The sequence below is a fragment of the Pteropus vampyrus genome, unplaced genomic scaffold, assembly GCF_000151845.1.
Source record: "Pteropus vampyrus isolate Shadow unplaced genomic scaffold, Pvam_2.0 Scaffold44, whole genome shotgun sequence".
NCBI classification, from domain to species: Eukaryota; Metazoa; Chordata; class Mammalia; order Chiroptera; family Pteropodidae; genus Pteropus; species Pteropus vampyrus.
In genome coordinates this window covers 9,389,947-9,407,583 of record NW_011888825.1, presented here as the reverse complement: position 1 = coordinate 9,407,583, position 17,637 = coordinate 9,389,947, and the positions used below count along the sequence as shown (strand labels likewise).

At 56.8% G+C, this 17,637-nt stretch overlaps 1 protein-coding gene across 5 annotated transcripts; it reads left to right on the top strand.

Moving 5' to 3' along the window:
• Positions 1-6: 6 nt before the first annotated feature.
• Positions 7-17,577, top strand: LLGL1 (LLGL1, scribble cell polarity complex component). 5 transcript variants are annotated; one of them, XM_011359066.2, is made up of 23 exons: positions 7-87; positions 3,668-3,765; positions 5,870-5,951; positions 6,042-6,172; positions 7,331-7,489; positions 7,569-7,731; positions 7,810-7,945; positions 8,291-8,345; positions 8,487-8,641; positions 8,715-8,938; positions 9,152-9,219; positions 10,201-10,354; positions 10,429-10,533; positions 11,157-11,449; positions 11,797-11,944; positions 12,172-12,325; positions 14,145-14,440; positions 14,924-15,188; positions 15,401-15,524; positions 15,720-15,832; positions 16,073-16,193; positions 16,343-16,419; positions 17,045-17,577. In XM_011359066.2, the coding sequence occupies exons 1-22, from the start codon at positions 7-9 to the stop codon at positions 16,416-16,418; spliced, it is 3,201 nt and encodes a 1,066-aa protein (XP_011357368.1). In that variant the 3' UTR covers position 16,419; positions 17,045-17,577. The 5 variants fall into 5 exon arrangements, with proteins under 5 accessions (XP_011357368.1, XP_011357369.1, XP_011357370.1 ...); XM_011359067.2 differs by having other exon boundaries at positions 7,813-7,945; positions 16,343-17,577; XM_011359068.2 differs by having other exon boundaries at positions 14,148-14,440; positions 16,343-17,577.
• Positions 17,578-17,637: the final 60 nt, after the last annotated feature.

Below are 17,637 nucleotides of genomic sequence, written 5' to 3'. Positions count from 1 at the left end.
CGCAAGATGATGAAGTTTCGGTTCCGGCGGCAGGGCGCCGACCCGCAGCGCGAGAAGCTCAAGCAAGAGCTCTTCGCCTTCAACAAGGTGAGGCGGCAGCAGCGCCCGGGGCGGAGTGGGAGGGGGCGGGCCGGGGACTGGGGCTGGGGGCCTGGGAGCCAGAGCCACGTCGGGCTCGGGGGGGAGGGGACGCCCGTCTGGGGCGTGGCGTCGGAATCGTGCGCCCCCTCGATGGGCCCCACTTTTCGCCTCTGCCCCTGCTTCGCTCTCTGGGTGGGTCTGGGTCTCTCACTCACTTTCGTGTGTAGCTCTCCAGCTCTCTCTGGGCCTCAGTGGCCCTGTCTCTGCGTCTCTGTGCGACTCTACAGGTCTCTGCGTCTCTGCCCTTCTCTGACTATGACCGCCACTCTATCCTAAGTGTATGCCAGTGTGTCTGGGGAGGGAGTGTTTTTGCCTCTGTCCCTGTGTATCTCTGCGTATCTCCTCCCTGTTTTCCTTCACCTCTCCGCCTCTTCATTTCTCTACCTCTCTGTCTTTGCATCTCTTTTGAGTCTTTAACTCTCTTCTTTTCTGCCTCTTTACGCCACCATTTCTGTGGGTCTCTTGAACTCACTCTCTGTCTCTCACTCACTATCTCTTTATCTTTCTTTGGGGGCTCCTCCATACCCATGTCAGCCCGTGGGGCAGCCTAGGGCCAGGGTTTGTTTTACTTTCGCACCTAGTAGGGGTAGGAGGGGTGAGGAGAGGAGGCAGATGTTGCAAGGGGGGGAGGGGGAGGTGGAGGGATGAGGCTGGGAAATCCCTTCCATGTTCCTCTTCTCCCTCTCCCACAACTTTAGACTGCCTTGCCCTGCTCTGTGGAGGGCTGTATACCTAACTGCACTTCAGATCATGGAGCTTCAGATTTTTTTTTGCTGTGAAATGGGGCCACTTTTCTCCCTGTTGTGGGCTATGGCTCCCTGTGTCACAACCAAGAGGGAAGTAGGATGGAGGGCTGCTCCTCCTTTCTTTCCCTAGGTAGGACTAGAGGGGCCATGGGAAACGGGCAACCTTCAGTCTCCACCTCCCTCTGCACTGATATGTGGTAGCGTGAGCCCCCAGCCTGACCCTTGCTAACTTCTCCCAGGTTGTTGATTCTGGCCTCAAAGCCCTCTGATTGTACAGCCCCTCACTGCTCTTGGGTGATCTAAGTTGTTATCCCCATCATACAGGTGAGAAAATTGAGGTTCAGAAAGGGGCAGTGACCTGCCTAAAGTCACAGATGGAGGTGGGGCACTTTGTCCTTGTATCCTTTTGTTGATGGCTTTTGACTTTAACTTTGAGGGGCTGCTGTGGTCCAAGAGGAGACTCTTGTTCAGGAGGAAGCTCTGGAATACTGGATCTATAGTGGCTGGGGCACTCCAGCACATCTCTGGAGCAGGCAGGATTTCCAAGATGGTGATGGTTGGGGGGCGAGGGGGGGTTGCCAGGACCCTCAGACTCAGTGGTCAAGAACTTGCCAGAGGCTTGTGGGGCCTAGGGTGAACGCTGGTGCCCACGTGCTTCCACGTGGCCCCCTTCCTGTCCGGGTAGCTGTGATGGTGAGCCCCTGTGGGATGAGAGAATGATGAGGGCAGGCACTCAGCTAAGGTGTCAGTTCCTTAGCCAATGATTTGGAAGCAGGAACCTGAGACAGATGGTAGAGAGGCTCAGTTCCCCCTGGCTGGCCCTGGGTTGGCACAAGGTGAGGACTCTCCAGTAAGGAGAGTGAGGTTCCATTCTGAGTGGGCAGCAGTGGTGGGAGGGGCTAATCATGGGCAAGGAGGGGCTTGCTCACCAGAGGGAGTAGTAGGTGATCACTAGAGAATAGGCCCTAGATTCCCTAGTGGGTGGGGCAGGTGAGGGGCAAGCATGGACTTTGGACTCAGTCTTGGGTCCATATCCCAATCCTGCCTACAAGTTGTCTATGGGATGTCCACTCTATGTCAACAAGTACTGAGCTCCTACTGTATGAGTTCTTTTAGGTGCTGAGGACACCGAAGTAACCAAAAGGGATAAATATATCTTCACTATGGGGGCTGATGTCCTAGTGGGAGAGACAGTGAAAAGCTCAAACAAAAGAGTAAAATATGCAGTAGTTTGGATGGTAGCCAGTGCTGTGGATAAAATAAAGTAGGATGAAGGCCTGGAGCATGTGGATGGGATGGTTGCTATAGCCAGTATGGCTTGGCGGGGTTCCTCTGAGGAGTTGACTCCTGAACAGTGAGAGAGATGGAGCGCATTCCAGGTAGAGGGATAGCAGAAGAAAATGCCCTGAGGCAGGAGCCTGCCTAGTATGTTGGAGAAGAGCAAAAGGCCACTGGGCCTGGAGTCAAGTGAGCTGGAGGAGAGTGGGAGGAGGAGAGGGGCCAGATGTGAGGACGTGGCTTTGACTGAGTTAGTTGGGAGCCCTGGGGAGATGGGGGTGTCCTGAGAAGAGGGGAGACTATGCAGACACAGGTCCAGCATGGGCATGGCAGCGCTGGTAGGAAAGAGAAGCTGTCCAGCCAAATGGACAACTATGTCCTCAGGTGGACGCACTGCCCCCAGTGCTCAAATGGGAAACTGAGGCTTAGAGAGTGCTATGACTAGCCCAAGGCCAAACCAGGTGTCCAGAAGGCTCGGTCCCTCTCCGGATGGGCTTAGGCAGGAGGGAGGCCTTGGAACCAGGGTTTCTTATAGAATGTGTGTCTTGCCAAGGCAGTAGTCAGGAGGTTTTGGTGGCCCACAAGTGGTATCCCACATTGGTGTTGAGGACAGAGGGCTGGGGGTACAGGCTTCCCAGGGGAGGGACCCCCAGCTAGGCCTCAGGGGATGAATAGGAGCTCCTTGGGTGGGTGGGCAATGGAGGAAAGCCCAAGCCAAGCTGGTGGGGATAGGACCACTCTGCACTAGGACTGGCTCTGCCAAGGGCAGAGGACCAGGTGGGAGTCGTTCCATCAACACCACCAGTACACAGGTCCTCTTCACACCATTCCCACCATTGGTGGGGTGGGAATTATGTTGCTCAGTTTCCAGCTGGAGAACCCAAGTCTGAGAAGTGGATGACACCTTCAGGTGCTGGGCAGGAAGCCTCTTTGGGCCTCAGTCTCCCTGTCTCTGAGTCTGGGGGTTGGGCATAGAGCCTTCTGTGGGAGGTGTCTAGAGCCTCTGCCTAGATGACTTTGAGTGTTGGCCTCTGACCTCCACACAGGGCCTGTGTTTGGGGAGTGCCATGTTCTTCATGGGGGACCCCTGGTAGCATGGTACCTCATCAAGCTTCTGTCTGCGCCTCTAGGAATGGGGCGTGGAGCTCCGCCCTCTGGGGCAGGTGGGGTCCACTTCTGAGCCTGCAGCTTGTTGAACCTTGTTCTTTCTGTTTGTTGTCAGAGCCCTGGGCATAATGGGATGGATACAGGTGTTGAGAGGTATGGGGACTTGGCCAGGGGTGGGCCTCTAGTGGGGCCCAAAGCTTCAAATCCTTCCATACAGACTGGATTGGTGATTGCCCATTTCACAGTTGAGGACACAAACAGACACAGAGCACAGGTGGCCCCAGCTTGAGTCCCAATTTGCAGCAGCAGCAGAGCCTAAAAGGCGCCTTGGGGTAGGCCTTGGTAGGCCAGAGAGGACAGCTGTGCCTGTGCAAGTGCTCTTCCCTCTCCCACAGACCGTGGAACATGGCTTCCCCAACCAGCCCAGCGCCCTGGCTTTCGACCCCGAGCTTCGCATCATGGCCATTGGCACCAGGTCTGGGGCCGTCAAGATGTATCCTTTGTGGGCCATGGCCTTTGGGGCTGTGAGGACCACCTGCTTGCAGCTCCCTGTGTGCTGGGCTCCTTGGGTAGGGCCCAGCCTGGGAGGTTGTGGTAGGTGCCTGGATCCTGGTGGAGGATAGCACAGCTTCTGCCCTGGGATACCTCTTCAAAGAGATAATGGGGAGGCTCAGTTGCAGTGGCCACAGCTGTCCCTTGTTGCATTTCAGCCCGCCAGTTACCTAGGTGTCTCTGCGATCCATCATCCCAGCAACTGTGACTAGGGAGGCTGGGCCTGGGGCTGGCCAATTGAGGTACCTATTGAGGGTGGTGGGTGGGCCAGGGTCACACAGCCGGCTTTGCCATGGCGACTGGTTATATATACATGTGCAAATGTGAAGAGACCTGTGTTCAGCCAAGGGCTGGAGGCAGTGCCAGGCTCAGCATAGTGAGTACGGCTCTGCCCCCACCTGGATGCTGGCGGCTACACAATGGGCCATGTGAGCCGCACAAAGCAGGCATTTTCCCTGCAAGTGCAGAGTGGGGGTGGGGTGGGGGCAAGCAGACAGTTGAATGCCTTCTTGCCTGCCGTGGAGCATCTCACCCCGACTGCCTGAAGTGAAGCCCCCCACTCGGGGAAACTGAGGTACAGTGTCTGGCAGCTGCTTGGTGAGGGGTGCCCACCTCCACTCCTCCCCATGTGACCTTCTGGGTCTCAGTATCCTCATTGGGAACATTGGTTGACACAAAATGAGTTATTCCCAGTAAACAGGAGGGGAGGAGTGCTGGGAGCAATGACCAGGCAAGAGTGTGCATCTGGGCCTGCAGTTAATAAACTTGCCTACTCTTGGGGGTGTGGCTGGGCCTGATGCTCCCTTCTCCCATGGGCGCCCACTTCCTGGCCTGCTGTCCCCACCCCTTGAGGTGCTGTCCTGCTCTTCATGTGTGTTGTATCCCTGAACTCAGTGTCTCAAAGTACTCCATGCTATGTGTCTCTGTTAGCTTTTCGAGCTGGCCCTCCTGGTATCCTAGTCTTTCTTGGGCACTGGCTCCTCAAAAAGAACCTGTTGTACAGTCTAGGAGACAGCCTCAGAGAAGGCCAGAGCTCTTCCCTGGCCCCTTCCTTCTTCCCCCAAACTACCCTAGCCTGGAGCCCGGGGTTGGGAAACTTTGGACCCCTTGTTTGAGAAACTGAGGCTGGAGAAGAGGGACCTAGACACAAAAGCTGCCCCTCCCCCTCAGGGCTGTCTTATCTCCTTGGTGACTCTGATTCCTGCCCAGTGCTCCTGCCCTCTCTTTTGTCCTCTCTTCTGTGTTCTTCCAGTTCCTGCAGAGAATCCCAACTCCAGCTCCAAGCAACGGCTTGGCTCCTGCGTTGTCCCCAGGCAACGTTGCTGACCCCTTCCTTGCCCTCCTTCCGAGGGCCCCCTAGGCCCCGCCCATCCACTGTCAAACCTGGAGTTGCTGGGACCCTGACACTGACCCTTGAAGCAGGTCACCCAACCTGTCTAAGCCTCTGTGTGCTGGTCTGTTTCATGGGCAGGCCGTAGCCTCTCCTACCTTGTGGTAAGGGCTGCTGGCTGCCTTTCTGCTCCAGAGGGAAGTTGGGTTCCTTGCCTATGGCTGAAGTGGAGCCTGGAGCTATGGGAAGGGACAGCCTGGATTCTCTGCCTTAGGCTTCCCTGCCCAGGCCTTGCTTGGCTTCTCTGCCTGTGTGATCCAGCCTGCAGGACTGGCTCTTGTGCACACAGACATATGTGAGACTGACAAAGAGCAGAGCCCTGGCTGTGTGCCAGGCCTGGGCCAAGTGTACTAGCATGTTTTTATTCTCACTTGTCCTGTGTTAGCCCTACGAGGTGGGAGTCACTGCCCCATTTTACAGATGAGGAAGTGAAGGTCATGCCACAGCATGACTTGCAAGAGCTGAGTGAAGCCTCTACTCTGAGCCTGGGGACACCTTGAGGTTGCAAGTTGGTGCTTATTCAGGGAGAGAGCCTACATGGACTTTGGAGGGCTCCTGAATAAGCAGGCCTAGCTGGGGCCCATCAGAATGGTCCTAGAGGAGGAGAAAGCTTGGGTATCTTGGCCTGTACCTGCCCTTGACTTGTCACCCTCAGCTATGGTGCACCTGGTGTGGAGTTCACAGGCCTGCACCCAGACATGGCCACTGTCACCCAGATGCACTTCCTGCCTGGTCAGGTGAGCCTCTGCCCCCGTCAGCTGGCTCATGGCCCCCAGGCCCCCTCCCAGGCCCCACCAGCCCAGTCTTGGTCTCTGCTCACTCACCAGGGCCGCCTCCTGACCCTGTTAGATGACAGCAGCCTGCATCTGTGGGAGATCGTCCACCATAATGGCTGTGCCCACCTGGAGGAAGCACTCAGCTTCCAGCCACCCAGTCGGCCGGGTTTTGATGGTTCCAGGTACTAGTGGCTGGGGACCAGCTCCGGGCATGTCAGCTTTGCAAAGGCATAGTAAGAATGGGAATCTGCCTAGGGCTGGGGTTCAGGGTTGTGGGGTATGTTGAGCTGAGCCTGGGTCCCCAGAAAGCAGCATTTGGACCTGGTTCACTGAGATGTACTACGTGGACTTGGCGGGTGTTAGAAGAAGGGGAGTTCCAGCTGAACCCAAGGTGAGTATGTGGGGTCTGTACTACAGGACCACTGGGGCACCAGGAGATGCAGAATGGGAGAGTGTGCCTTGTGTCCCAGATTTCTCTTAACCTGATGCATGGCCCTGTATTTCTAGCAATGATATAGGTGTCTGGGGCTATGGGGCAGGTCTTAGCTGAGCTGACATCAGCAAAGATCCCCTAGTGTCCTAAGCTGGGGGTGGGGCAACGGGCTACAGTGCACACAGGTGAAAAGACAGATTGGGGCAAGGAGGGTCCTGTCGGGCTGTGCTGTTTGAGGTGCTGACAGGGCACCTGACAGGATGCCCCAGGGGGCAATGGTGTGGCGTGGACCCATGTGAGAGTGTAAGGGACCTCTCGGTCCCTGACCCTGCTGGTCCTCACAGAAATGGCCACTGTAGGCAAGTTCTTCATGCTGCAGAATGCCTGTCTTCAGCTCAGCAAGAGGCTTGTTCTGCTCCTGCTGGGTGCTAGGTGACAGCCCTGTTCAGTGCTAGTTCATGGGTGGATTACTGGGGTCTCCCAGCCTGTGCAGGAAGGGGTGATCTGGGGCCTTCCCGCAAACTCAGGGAGGTACCCAGAATGCTGATGGCAGAGTTCCTGGGTGGGGCTCGAGAAAACCTTGTGTCTTGGACCTCCTGGTCCTGGCCCAGGCAGTGGCCTGGTTCCTGCCTTCCCTTCCTGGTAGGTGAAAGGGGAGCTGGTCTCCAAGACCTGGGGAACCCATTTTTATCCCTCTCCCTGCTGACAATGATGAATAATTGAGCAAGCTAATTATGATGCCCACAACCACTATTATTGCCTTCCTGGTTCGCCAGCTCACTCGATAATCAGGCCCCAGTGAGTGCAGAGGAGCCATAATGAGCTAATAGTAGCAGCTCAGTACTCTCTACACCCCTCCTCAGTGGATGGGTTAACACCCTCACCCACCTCCCCTCATTTCCTTCAGTGGCCCACCCAGCCTTGCCCGCATCACAGTGGTCCTGCTGGTGGCTACTGGTGACATGGCAGCTCTGGGCTCCGAGAGTGGCAGTGTCTTCTTCCTGGATGTTCCTACCCTGATGCTGCTGGAGGGGCAGACCCTTGGCCCTGACGAGGTTCTGCGAAGGTGAGAGGCAAATGGACTTCCCACACTCACTCTGTGCCTAGGCAGTGCTCCTTCCAGCTCACTTGTGTTCCCTTGGCAGCGTGCCAGATGATTACCGGTGTGGGAAGGCACTGGGCCCTGTGGAGTCACTCCAGGGACACCTGCAGGACCCCACCAAGATCCTCATCGGCTACAGCCGGGGCCTGCTGGTCATCTGGAACCAGGCTGCACAGTGTGCGGACCGTGTCTTCCTAGGGAACCAGGTGTGTGGGAGGCTCGTGCTCACAGCCGGGGCCCTCTGCTCATGGCCACCTCGCTCATGCCTCTGCCTTGCCCCACAGCAGCTGGAGAGCCTTTGCTGGGAGCGCAGTGGTAGCACACTGGTCAGCTCACACAGTGATGGCAGCTATGCCATTTGGTCTGCGAACACCAGCAGCTCCCCAGTAACGCAGCCTATGGTAGCTACCACACCCTACGGTGAGTGCTGGACAGGCTGAGGGCAGCACCACCGCCGAAGCACAGGGTTTTGATGGGTGATCCCAGCTCAGGCACTCGGGGTTTCCTGGCCTTTGTGGGGGCATCCTGGAGGACTTGTGAAAGGCGGCAATGCCAAGCCAAATCTGCAAAGGCGAGTTCCACCCCCACCTTCCCAGGGTCATGGTCAGGAGCAACAGGCTTTCCCCTTGGGGAGGCAGGAAGCAACTTCCAGGCAGAGAATGATGGGGCCAGCACGGGAATGGGATAAAGGGTGAGAGATAACGACTTGAGGTTCTTCTGATCCGGGCAAACAAATGAGCCTGACACACTGTCCCATTCCTTCAGGCCCCTTCCCCTGCAAAGCCATCAATAAGATTCTGTGGCGAAACTGTGAATCTGGGTAGGTGGGGAGCCGGGTCTCACGTGTGGGTTGGAGGCTATATCTGGCTGGCAGTGGAGGGCGGGTTCTGGGGCACAGCTGGGTTGGGCAATATTCGCTCCAGGCCCAGGTGGCTCATGTGGCTCCCCTACCCCTGTATAGGGGCCACTTTATCATCTTCAGTGGTGGCATGCCCCGTGCCAGCTATGGCGACCGCCACTGTGTAAGTGTGCTCCGGGCCGAGACTCTGGTGACGCTGGACTTCACCTCTCGCATCATTGACTTCTTCACGGTGCACAGCACACGGCCCGAGGATGGTGTGTGCCCTGCCTTCCCCTATCCTGTGCCCAGTGCCACCTGTGGCTGTGCTCACCCCGTCCCATCCCACAGAGTTTGACGAGCCCCAGGCCCTGGCCGTGCTGCTCGAAGAAGAGCTGGTGGTACTAGACCTGCAAACACCTGGCTGGCCAGCCGTGCCTGCTCCGTACCTGGCTCCACTGCACTCATCCGCTATTACTTGCTCAGCCCATGTCGCCAACGTCCCCGCCAAACTGTGGTCCCGTATCGTGAGCGCTGGCGAGCAGCAGAGCCCCCCACTTGCCTCTAGTGCCTCGGTGTGTGCTCGGGTATCCTGCAGTTTGGGGTCTTGGGGAGGGAGAGTATTCCCGGTGAAGGGCACTGCCCAGGCACAAGCTTGGAGGTGGGAATATGGTAGGTGTACACCAGGGACCCAGAAGTAGCTTGGGTCCTAGATGCCAAATTTCAGGATGAGGGGCAGAAGACATTTGTCCTGACCTTCCACTGACATCTCTGTCTCCCTCTCCCAGAGCTGGCCCATCACTGGGGGCCAGAACCTGGCCCAGGAGCCATCGCAGCGAGGTCTGCTGCTGACCGGGTAGGGCAGACCTTAAGTCCCATGGCCAAGCACAGTTGTAATGTGTGTGTGCGTGCATGCGTGTGCAAGTGGGGCCTGGTGTAGCCCACGCAAGTGTGGGAGAGCACAGCCTAGGACAGGCAGGCACTGACCTGCCTAGTGACTCAGGCTCGGCTCCTGGTGGGACCCAGTCACTCTAGCTGGGTGGATTGGATGTAGCTTCCCTAGACCCCTCCCTGCCCTGCCTTTTGGCTTAGAACTGAGCTCCACCCACCGAGCCTACCCTGGGACTGGAAAATATGGGCTGGTCCAGGGCAGGTGCTAGAGAGCCCAGCCTGGGCCTGGCGGGCGCTGACATGCCAAGTGACTCAGGCTTCAACTTCCTGCCCTTCCCCTGCTGCCTGCTTGTGCTGGGACCCTTGAGTCTCTGACACCTGCATCCCCTCACCTGTTTAAAAACTGTGGCTTTTGGGGCTGTTGGAGGTTTCCCATCCAGCCCAACAGACTCCTCATACCAGGGGTTCCCACTTGAGGCTCTACCCCAGATTTGCTTTCTCCTTCCCTCCCTTCCTCTCCTTACTTCCTCCTGGCCTCCCAGTTTTCCTGCTGCCCTGCCTGCATGGTTGCCTCATGCCTCAGCTGATCCCTTTGCTCTGTGGCCAGCTAACTCTGATTACATTTTCTGGATGTCCCAGTGGGGGAACTCCCTAGTCCTTTATTCCTTAGATTACCTTCCATTCCATTTTTTGTTCATCATGCTGGTGATTGTTTCCATACTTTCTCACCCTGTTTGAAGGTTCCAGGTGCATGTGGCTTGGCATATAGTTAGGCACTCAGTATATGTTTACATTATATAGTATATGCTTCCTATTTGCTAGACGCAGTATGAGTCTGGTCAGTGTTTGGCATATATAGTAGGTGCTCAGTTGAGTGGTCACTGGATGAGTGGAGTGGAGAAGTATGCAGGGTCCTGGCTTGAGCCTGACATTACCTTCCCTGCAGCCATGAGGATGGCACTGTGCGGTTCTGGGATGCCTCTGGTGTAGCGCTGCGACCGCTCTATAAGCTGAGCACAGCTGGCCTCTTCCAGACAGACTGCGAACACACTGACAGCCTGGCTCAGGCTGCTGAGGATGACTGGCCGCCCTTCCGAAAGGTGGGCCCCTCCCCTGGCCCTGCAGAGCCTGGCCCTGGCTCTGCCCCATGTCTTTACTCCATCCCACTCCCCAGGTGGGCTGCTTTGACCCCTACAGTGATGACCCCCGGCTTGGTGTGCAGAAGGTGGTACTCTGCAAGTACACAGCCCAGATGGTGGTGGCTGGCACTGCAGGCCAGGTAGGCTTGAGGTAACCCCAGGGATGGAGTCTTGGAGGACTTTCTGGAAGAGTCCTCCAAGACTCCTTCAAGGCCTTGAACTGGAGGGTCTAGTGAAGTGGTAGAGAGACCTGCATGGGCAGAAGTCCAGAGGTGGAAATAATGAGGCCTCAGGTGGGGCTGGCTGGGGTGAGGCCAGTCAGGGAGGGCCTGTCTTTGGGGCCTTGAGTCCAGGCGCTGGCTGTAGGGAACCATGCAGGGTTGGGGCTGGGTGGGAGCACAGGTGTTAGATGAACCCTGGGAGGGCAGAGACCAGTGGGTCTTGGTCATTGTGCCCCCAGCACTTACACAATATACAGAAGGTACTCAATGTGTGTTTATTGCTAAATGGGAGACAGGTGTGATGGTGGTGGGGTACTTTGCTCCAGGAGGGCAGGGACCAGTGGGTCTTTGTCACCACTGTGTTCCTCAGTGCTCAGTGAGGGCCCTAGTGCACAATAGATAGATATTCAGTAAGTGCTTATTCGGTGGATGAACTGGAGACAGTCGTGGAACCACCTGGCAGTGGCTTTGCAGGCTCAGGTGGGGCATGGGTGACCCCATCCTCCATGCTGACTCCTTCCTCTCCCTGACTTCGGGCTCAGGTGCTGATACTGGAGCTCAGCGACATGCCATCAGAGCAGGCAGTCAGCATGGCCAGTGTGGACCTCCTCCAGGACCGTGAGGGCTTCACATGGAAGGGCCACGAGCGGCTGAGTCCACGCACGGGGCCCCTGCCCTGGCCCACCGGCTTCCAGCCCCGAGTGCTGATTCAGTGCCTGCCACCAGCTGCCATCACCGCTGTCACTCTCCACACTGAGTGGAACCTTGTGGCTTTTGGCACCAGTCATGGCTTTGGCCTCTTTGACTACCAGCGCAAGAGCCCTGTGCTGGCCAGGTGTGGGGTGGGGCAGGCCCAGAGCCTGGGGAGATGGGGTCTGTACCTCCACCTGGCCCTAGCTTTCTATGAGACCGTTGGTGTTTCCCCACACCCACCTAAGCCTCAGTTTCCCTTATAAGACTTGGTGTGGTGAAGGTGGCTCTATTCCCTTTGGCAGCTTTGTCCTTACGTGATGTGCTACTGGTGGCATTCTAAGCCTACCAGCTGCTGGGTTGATGGAGTGGCAGAGAGGGGCTTGAGCTTCTTTATCTAGGATCCTTAATGCCTGGCTAGGGGCCAGCAGGAACATGGAGGTTGCTCCAGGAGGTTGCTCCATAGCACAACTGGCACCTGTCTGCCCCCAGGTGCACCCTTCACCCCAATGACTCCCTGGCCATGGAGGGGCCACTCTCCCGGGTGAAATCGCTCAAGAAGTCGCTGCGCCAGTCTTTCCGGCGTATCCGTAAGAGCCGAGTCTCAGGCAAGAAGCGGGCCACTAATGCCAACAGTAAGGTGAGCTAGGGCCAGGCTGCTAGATGCCGCCTCTCCAGATCTTGCTGTACAGATATAGAGCCAGGCCTGGGCCCTTGCCCAGAGTCCAGTGTCTGCTCACCTTTTCTCATCTATCCCTCGGCAACCCCCAGCCCCCGGATATCAGGGTGAGCTGGGGAGGGTGATGGGATATCGGGTACCAGGCTTTGTGGGAAATGACAGTGTCCTGGAGCCCCATGGCTCTCCAGTTGCAGGAGGCCAACGCGCAGTTGGCAGAGCAAGGCTGCCCCCACGACGTGGAGATGACACCTGTTCAGCGCCGCATTGAGCCCCGCTCAGCTGATGACTCTCTCTCGGGTGTGGTTCGCTGCCTTTACTTCGCTGACACGTTCCTTCGAGATGGTGAGGCCAGGAGAGGGACAAGGGTTAGAGAAATGTGCCTCAGTTGGCCTTCTAGGAAATGGGCAGTGGTCGGTGTGGAACTGCATCTTCTAGAGCAGTGGTCCCCAACCTTTTTGGCACCAGGGACTGGTGCTCCTATGAGAATCTAATGCCGATTGATCTGAGGTGGAGCTGAGGCAGTGATGCTAGCGCTGGGGAGTGGCTGCAAATACAGATGAAACTTCACTCGCTCACCTGCCGCTCACCTTCTGTGCGGCCCAGGGGTTGGGGACCCCTCTTCTAGGGGTTGGAAAGTATTATTGGGTTAGCATCTGGGTGCCCCGGCTTCCAAACAGTCTCCCTGGAATTTCTGATGGCGCAGGGTTGGTGAGTGAGCCAGCAGAGCCTCTGAGACCTGAGAGCTCAAGATCTTGAGGAGGTGAGCACAGGGTCTACCAGTGTCAAGGCCCTGAATTGGGCATGTTTTGGGAGATTGCCTGCATGGTGTGTCTGCAGCGAAGGGCGAGGGCTCCTGGAGGTGCTGGTGTTCACTGCCTCACAGAGAGGCTGGCTTTGACCCTGAGTGATTGGAGCCCCCAAAGGGTCCTGCACAGAGAAGCGAGGTGGTCAGGTTTATTGAGTGATTCATTGATTGATTTTTAACTTGTATAATGGGACTTTGAATCATACACAAAAACAGAGTACAAAAAATAGTCACCCCATGTACTTTACCTGGTGCCACTGCACACTCTGTTGTTTATCTTGCTGGAATATTTTAACTGAAAACCCAGTGTTAGTACTTCAGTATGTATCTAACAGATGTAATGGTCACACCCCATGGAGCTGACAATGATTCTGGAGTCCCTTGTCACACTTGGTTCATGGGCGACTTTCTGCATTCATCTCAAAAATGCCTTTTTGTGGTTGGTGCTGGGTCAGCACCCAGTTAGTTCAAATGTGGCGTTTCACTGATATTTTTCAGCTTCTGAGTCTGAGAGAGGGTCTCCCACTTCTGATGGTGTTTGTCGAGGGTACTTTGTCCAGTAGACTTTCCCATTTGGATGTGGCAGCCCCAGGGGTCTCTACCTTGTTCCATGGTCCCCAGTCCTTTTGAGAAGGACTGTGGGGCTCAGTTCCCACCTGGGTGGGCATTGGGGTGTCGGCTGCATGTTAACTTGCTCACTAACTTGTCACTGAGCTTTGGCTTCTCCTGATGGTTGTTGCTGAAGTCTTCCATCATTCATCCAGGGTGTACAGCCATGACTACTTGGGCCAACTTTGGCTCTTGGGTTTTTAGCTGACCTTTCTCAGAGGTTCAGTTCACAGAGGAAAAGCAGGCAAGATGGTCTCAGTTCATTTAAGGCCAGGCCCAGGACTTCATGTCTGGTGGCTGCTGTGTGGAGGACAAACTGAAAGGGGTAGGGGTGAAGCAGGGGGTGCGGTCAGGACCCTGATGCACCTTCTGGGTGAGAGCCTTCTCAGAGGGTCAACAGGATTAGTGATGGAGGGGAGAGGGTGGGGAGAGTTGGGGCTTTGTGATGAGGTTGCATTACTGAGATGAAGCTGAGTGAGGGTGTAGTGGGTTGGGGTTGGAGAGATCAGGATTGTGCTGTTGACATCTCCACAGAGATACACAAGAGGCTGTTCCTGTCTCTGCAGAAAGCTCTGATTGTGATCAGCAGTATAGAGAAGGTGCCTGAGGCCAAGAGGCTGGCTGAGGTCACCAGGGAGATAAAGGACAGGAGAAAACCAGTCCTGGGTCCCCAGGCATCAGGTGAAGAGGGGAGGATCTTGTAGTGTACGGCCAGATGCCCCACCTCACCAGCCTGTTGCCCCGCAGCAGCCCATCACGGACCCACCATGTGGGCAGGCACCAACTCAGGCTCTGTGTTTGCCTACGCCCTGGAGGTGCCAGCGGCAGCAGCAGGCAGTGAGAAGTGGCCCGAGCGGGTAGTGGAGGCTGTGCTGGGCAAGGAGGTGCAGCTGATGCATCGTGCGCCTGTGGTGGCCATCGCTGTGTTGGATGGGCATGGCCGGCCACTGCCTGAGCCCTTTGAGGCCTCGCGGGACCTGGCACAGGCACCCGACATGCAGGGTGGCCACGCAGTGCTCATTGCATCTGAGGAGCAGTTCAAGGTAAGCCACTGCAGAGAACCCCTCCAGGCTACTGCTTCTTAGACATCATTGGACCCCCTAGAACCCCTGCCCTATTTCTCCCCTCTGCCTGCTGAGACCCCCAAGATACCTCCCAGCTAGCAGAGATGTCCCTGAAGAACCCTGATGGCCCTTCAGCTTGCTGCGTTCCTGCAGGACCCTCCTACTTCACCAGGACCCCTTGACTGCTCCCTGGGCTCTGGCAGAAAGTCATGGTTTGAGGGGATACCAGCCATTTAACCATTATAACCCAGTGACTGGTTTTGCCAGATTCTCCCACAAGGGGCCTTGGGAGGATTCTGGGAGCAGTATGAAGCTAGGCAGAGGTGGTAGTGTGGCCAGGGGCACAAGCTTGAGCAGCACGCTGAGCTCCGGGTGGAGGCTGGCACTGGCAGCTGGGAAGAAGGGGCCTTGGGGGTGTGGCAAGGGCCAGGCTCTGCTCATTGGCCACCTGCCCGCTGCCAGGTGTTCACACTACCCAAGGTGAGCGCCAAGACCAAGTTCAAGCTAACAGCCCACGAGGGCTGTCGTGTGCGCAAGGTGGCATTGGCCACATTTACCAGCGTGGCCTGTGAGGACTATGCAGAGACCTGCCTGGCCTGCCTCACCAACCTGGGTGATGTGCATGTCTTCTCGGTGCCTGGCCTGAGGCCCCAGGTGCATTACCCCTGTATCCGGAAGGAGGACATCAGCGGCATCGCCTCCTGTGTCTTCACGCGCCATGGCCAGGGTGAGGCGAAGGCTTCCTGGGGCAAGGGACCCGAGCAGGTCCAGAATTGCCAGGCAGTGTCGGCAAAAAGGGTGATCCAGGTTGGGGGGCACACCACTGGCCATGGTGGGGTAGGGCCTGCCAGCACATGCAGGGCAGAGACCAAGTGAGGGGCTGTGTTTGGAGTCACATCTCCTAACTGCACTCTGCTCATTCTCTCCCACCCCACCCAGGTTTTTACCTAATTTCCCCATCGGAGTTTGAACGTTTCTCCCTAAGTGCCCGGAACATCACAGAGCCACTCTGCTCTCTGGACATCAGCTGGCCCCATGATGCTGCCCGTGCCAGGTGTATGGAGTGGGTAGCCCCTAGCCCAGAAGGCCTGTGGCCAAGGCTGGTCTCATCTCCACCCCCAGATTCTGCATGGAGCAAGGGTGGCCCTCCCTGGTGTCAGCTCTCTGGTTCCAGGGCTTGGGAATGGGAGGACAGGGATTTGGCCCTTCAGCCTTGAGGTGCCTGCCTGTGACCCCCATCACGGCCCTGTCTCTGCAGCTACAGGCTCCAAGAGTCACCCAAGCTGAACCAGGCTAATGGGACCCCAGGTGTTGTCCTGGCCCCACAGAGCCGTGATGGCAGCCCCAATCCTGTTCACAGCAAGGGAACTGGTGAGGAACTGGGTGTGAAATAGGAGTAATGGGACACTGATCAGCTCAGACTTCAGTGAGGACTTGTAGGAGGTAGCAGCTGAGCCAAGGCTGGAAGCTTGGGGAGGGGCATGTCAGGCAGGAGAGGGGTAGGAGTCTACTGTTGCCATGTCCCACCATGGGCTGGGTTTGAGACTGGGTCCCCAAGTTCAGAGGATGCCTAGGGTCCCTGGCAGAGGTCTGAATACTTTCTCCCTGCAGACACGGCAGAGCCACCTGAGGCCACGCTCTCACCTATGTCCATTGACTCGGCCACCAGTGCTGATACCACACTAGACATGACAGGGGACGTCACGGTGGAGGATGTGAAGGATTTCCTGGGGTGAGGTGGGCGGGCAGGATCCACAGGAGGGGCTGTCCCCACTCACCAGCCTCCCTTCCCCACCTCAGCTAACCTAATATTTGAGCTGGGTATGCAGGACCAAGGAGGGGGCCAGACCCCAGACCCTGATCACTGCTCCCTCCTCCCAGCTCTTCAGAGGAATCTGAGAATCTGAAGAACCTGGCAGAAGATGAGGCTCGAGCCTGCGCCATTCTGATTAAATGAGGTGCTGCATGTGTGGGGGACCTTGTGTCTACCTGGTCTTTACCTTTCAGCCTTAACCCCTGTGGGCCCTCTTGCCCTAGTCTTGAACCTGAAACCCTAACAGGCCCCTGTGATGGCAATACTCCCCAAGGCCCACAGACATGATTTTCATAGTTCTGTATTTAAAAAAATAAGGCTACCTATCAGCCCCCAGATGTCACGGGTGGTATTTGGAACAAGGCCAGACTAAAACAGCTTGAGTTTCAGGGTCTGGTTTGGCCATTTCAGCAGCTGAAATCACCCAGGCACATAAAATTGGGCCCTCCCAGGTGAACCTCAAGACTGGGGCCTGGCCCCTACTCCCAGTCTTGATGTGTCCTCCTGCCCAGCTCTGGGTTCCTTAGGTCTGCCCAACCTATTTGTTACCTAGTATCCGCACCCACACAGCTGGGCACTTTACCTCCACTTTCTCTTCATCTCTTGCTTGGGACACCCCTGGCCTCAGTGGGCCAGATGTGGTCTTTGCTCAGACTTGGCCAGCCCTTTTGCCTGTCTTGGAGAGGCTGAATGGTGGTACTTGTGTGGCCAGGCCACCTGCCACTTTTGGTCTCCCTAGCTTTCAGCTGCCCCTTCTCTTCTTATACTAGGAAGGCCCAAACTACCTGGCCACCACCTGCCCTGCTCAGAGCTGGGATCCAAGACCCTTGGTTCCTGCCCGGCCCTTCGCATAGGCCTATATCTGCTAACCTTCAGGCTCCAGTGGCACCTGCCCACCCTGACCCCCAGGGCGGTCCCAGGGTGTAGCCCTGGAACTTGGCCCAGAGTCTCCAGGCTAGATTTGAACTAGACCCTCCACAGGCAGTTGGTTACCCTGGAGGCCAGATACCACAGGGGAGGACAGTTGGGGCTGGCAGCCCATGCCACCTCCCATTCCACATACCATCCTTCCCCTAATTCCTTTGCAAAGAATATTTTTCTAATGCCTGGACTGCATAGTGCCAGGCTGGACACTCATTTCGAAAACTATTTTGGTACTCGCTCTTTGGCCAGCAACTCTCTTCCCCCAGTCCAAGTACACAGGTTATGTGTACATGAGTACGTGGCGGGGTGGGGGGGGGGGGGGGTGTGATTGGGAGCTCCCTGGGCATCCAGGACTGGGGACTAGTCAGGTGTGTGTGTCGGGGGGTAGATTGGGGGGGTGGTCACTATGGGTTTTTCTGTCAATCGATTGTATCTTTGG

Bases quoted from the DNA above. Each gene is read 5' to 3' on its own strand.
- LLGL1 (XM_011359066.2), top strand. From the start codon at position 7: ATGATGAAGTTTCGGTTCCGGCGGCAGGGCGCCGACCCGCAGCGCGAG. The intron at 3,766-5,869 runs GTATCCTTTGTG...TGTCACCCTCAG, and splicing joins AGGTCTGGGGCCGTCAAGAT to CTATGGTGCACCTGGTGTGG. The intron at 16,194-16,342 runs GTGAGGTGGGCG...CCCTCCTCCCAG, and splicing joins GATGTGAAGGATTTCCTGGG to CTCTTCAGAGGAATCTGAGA.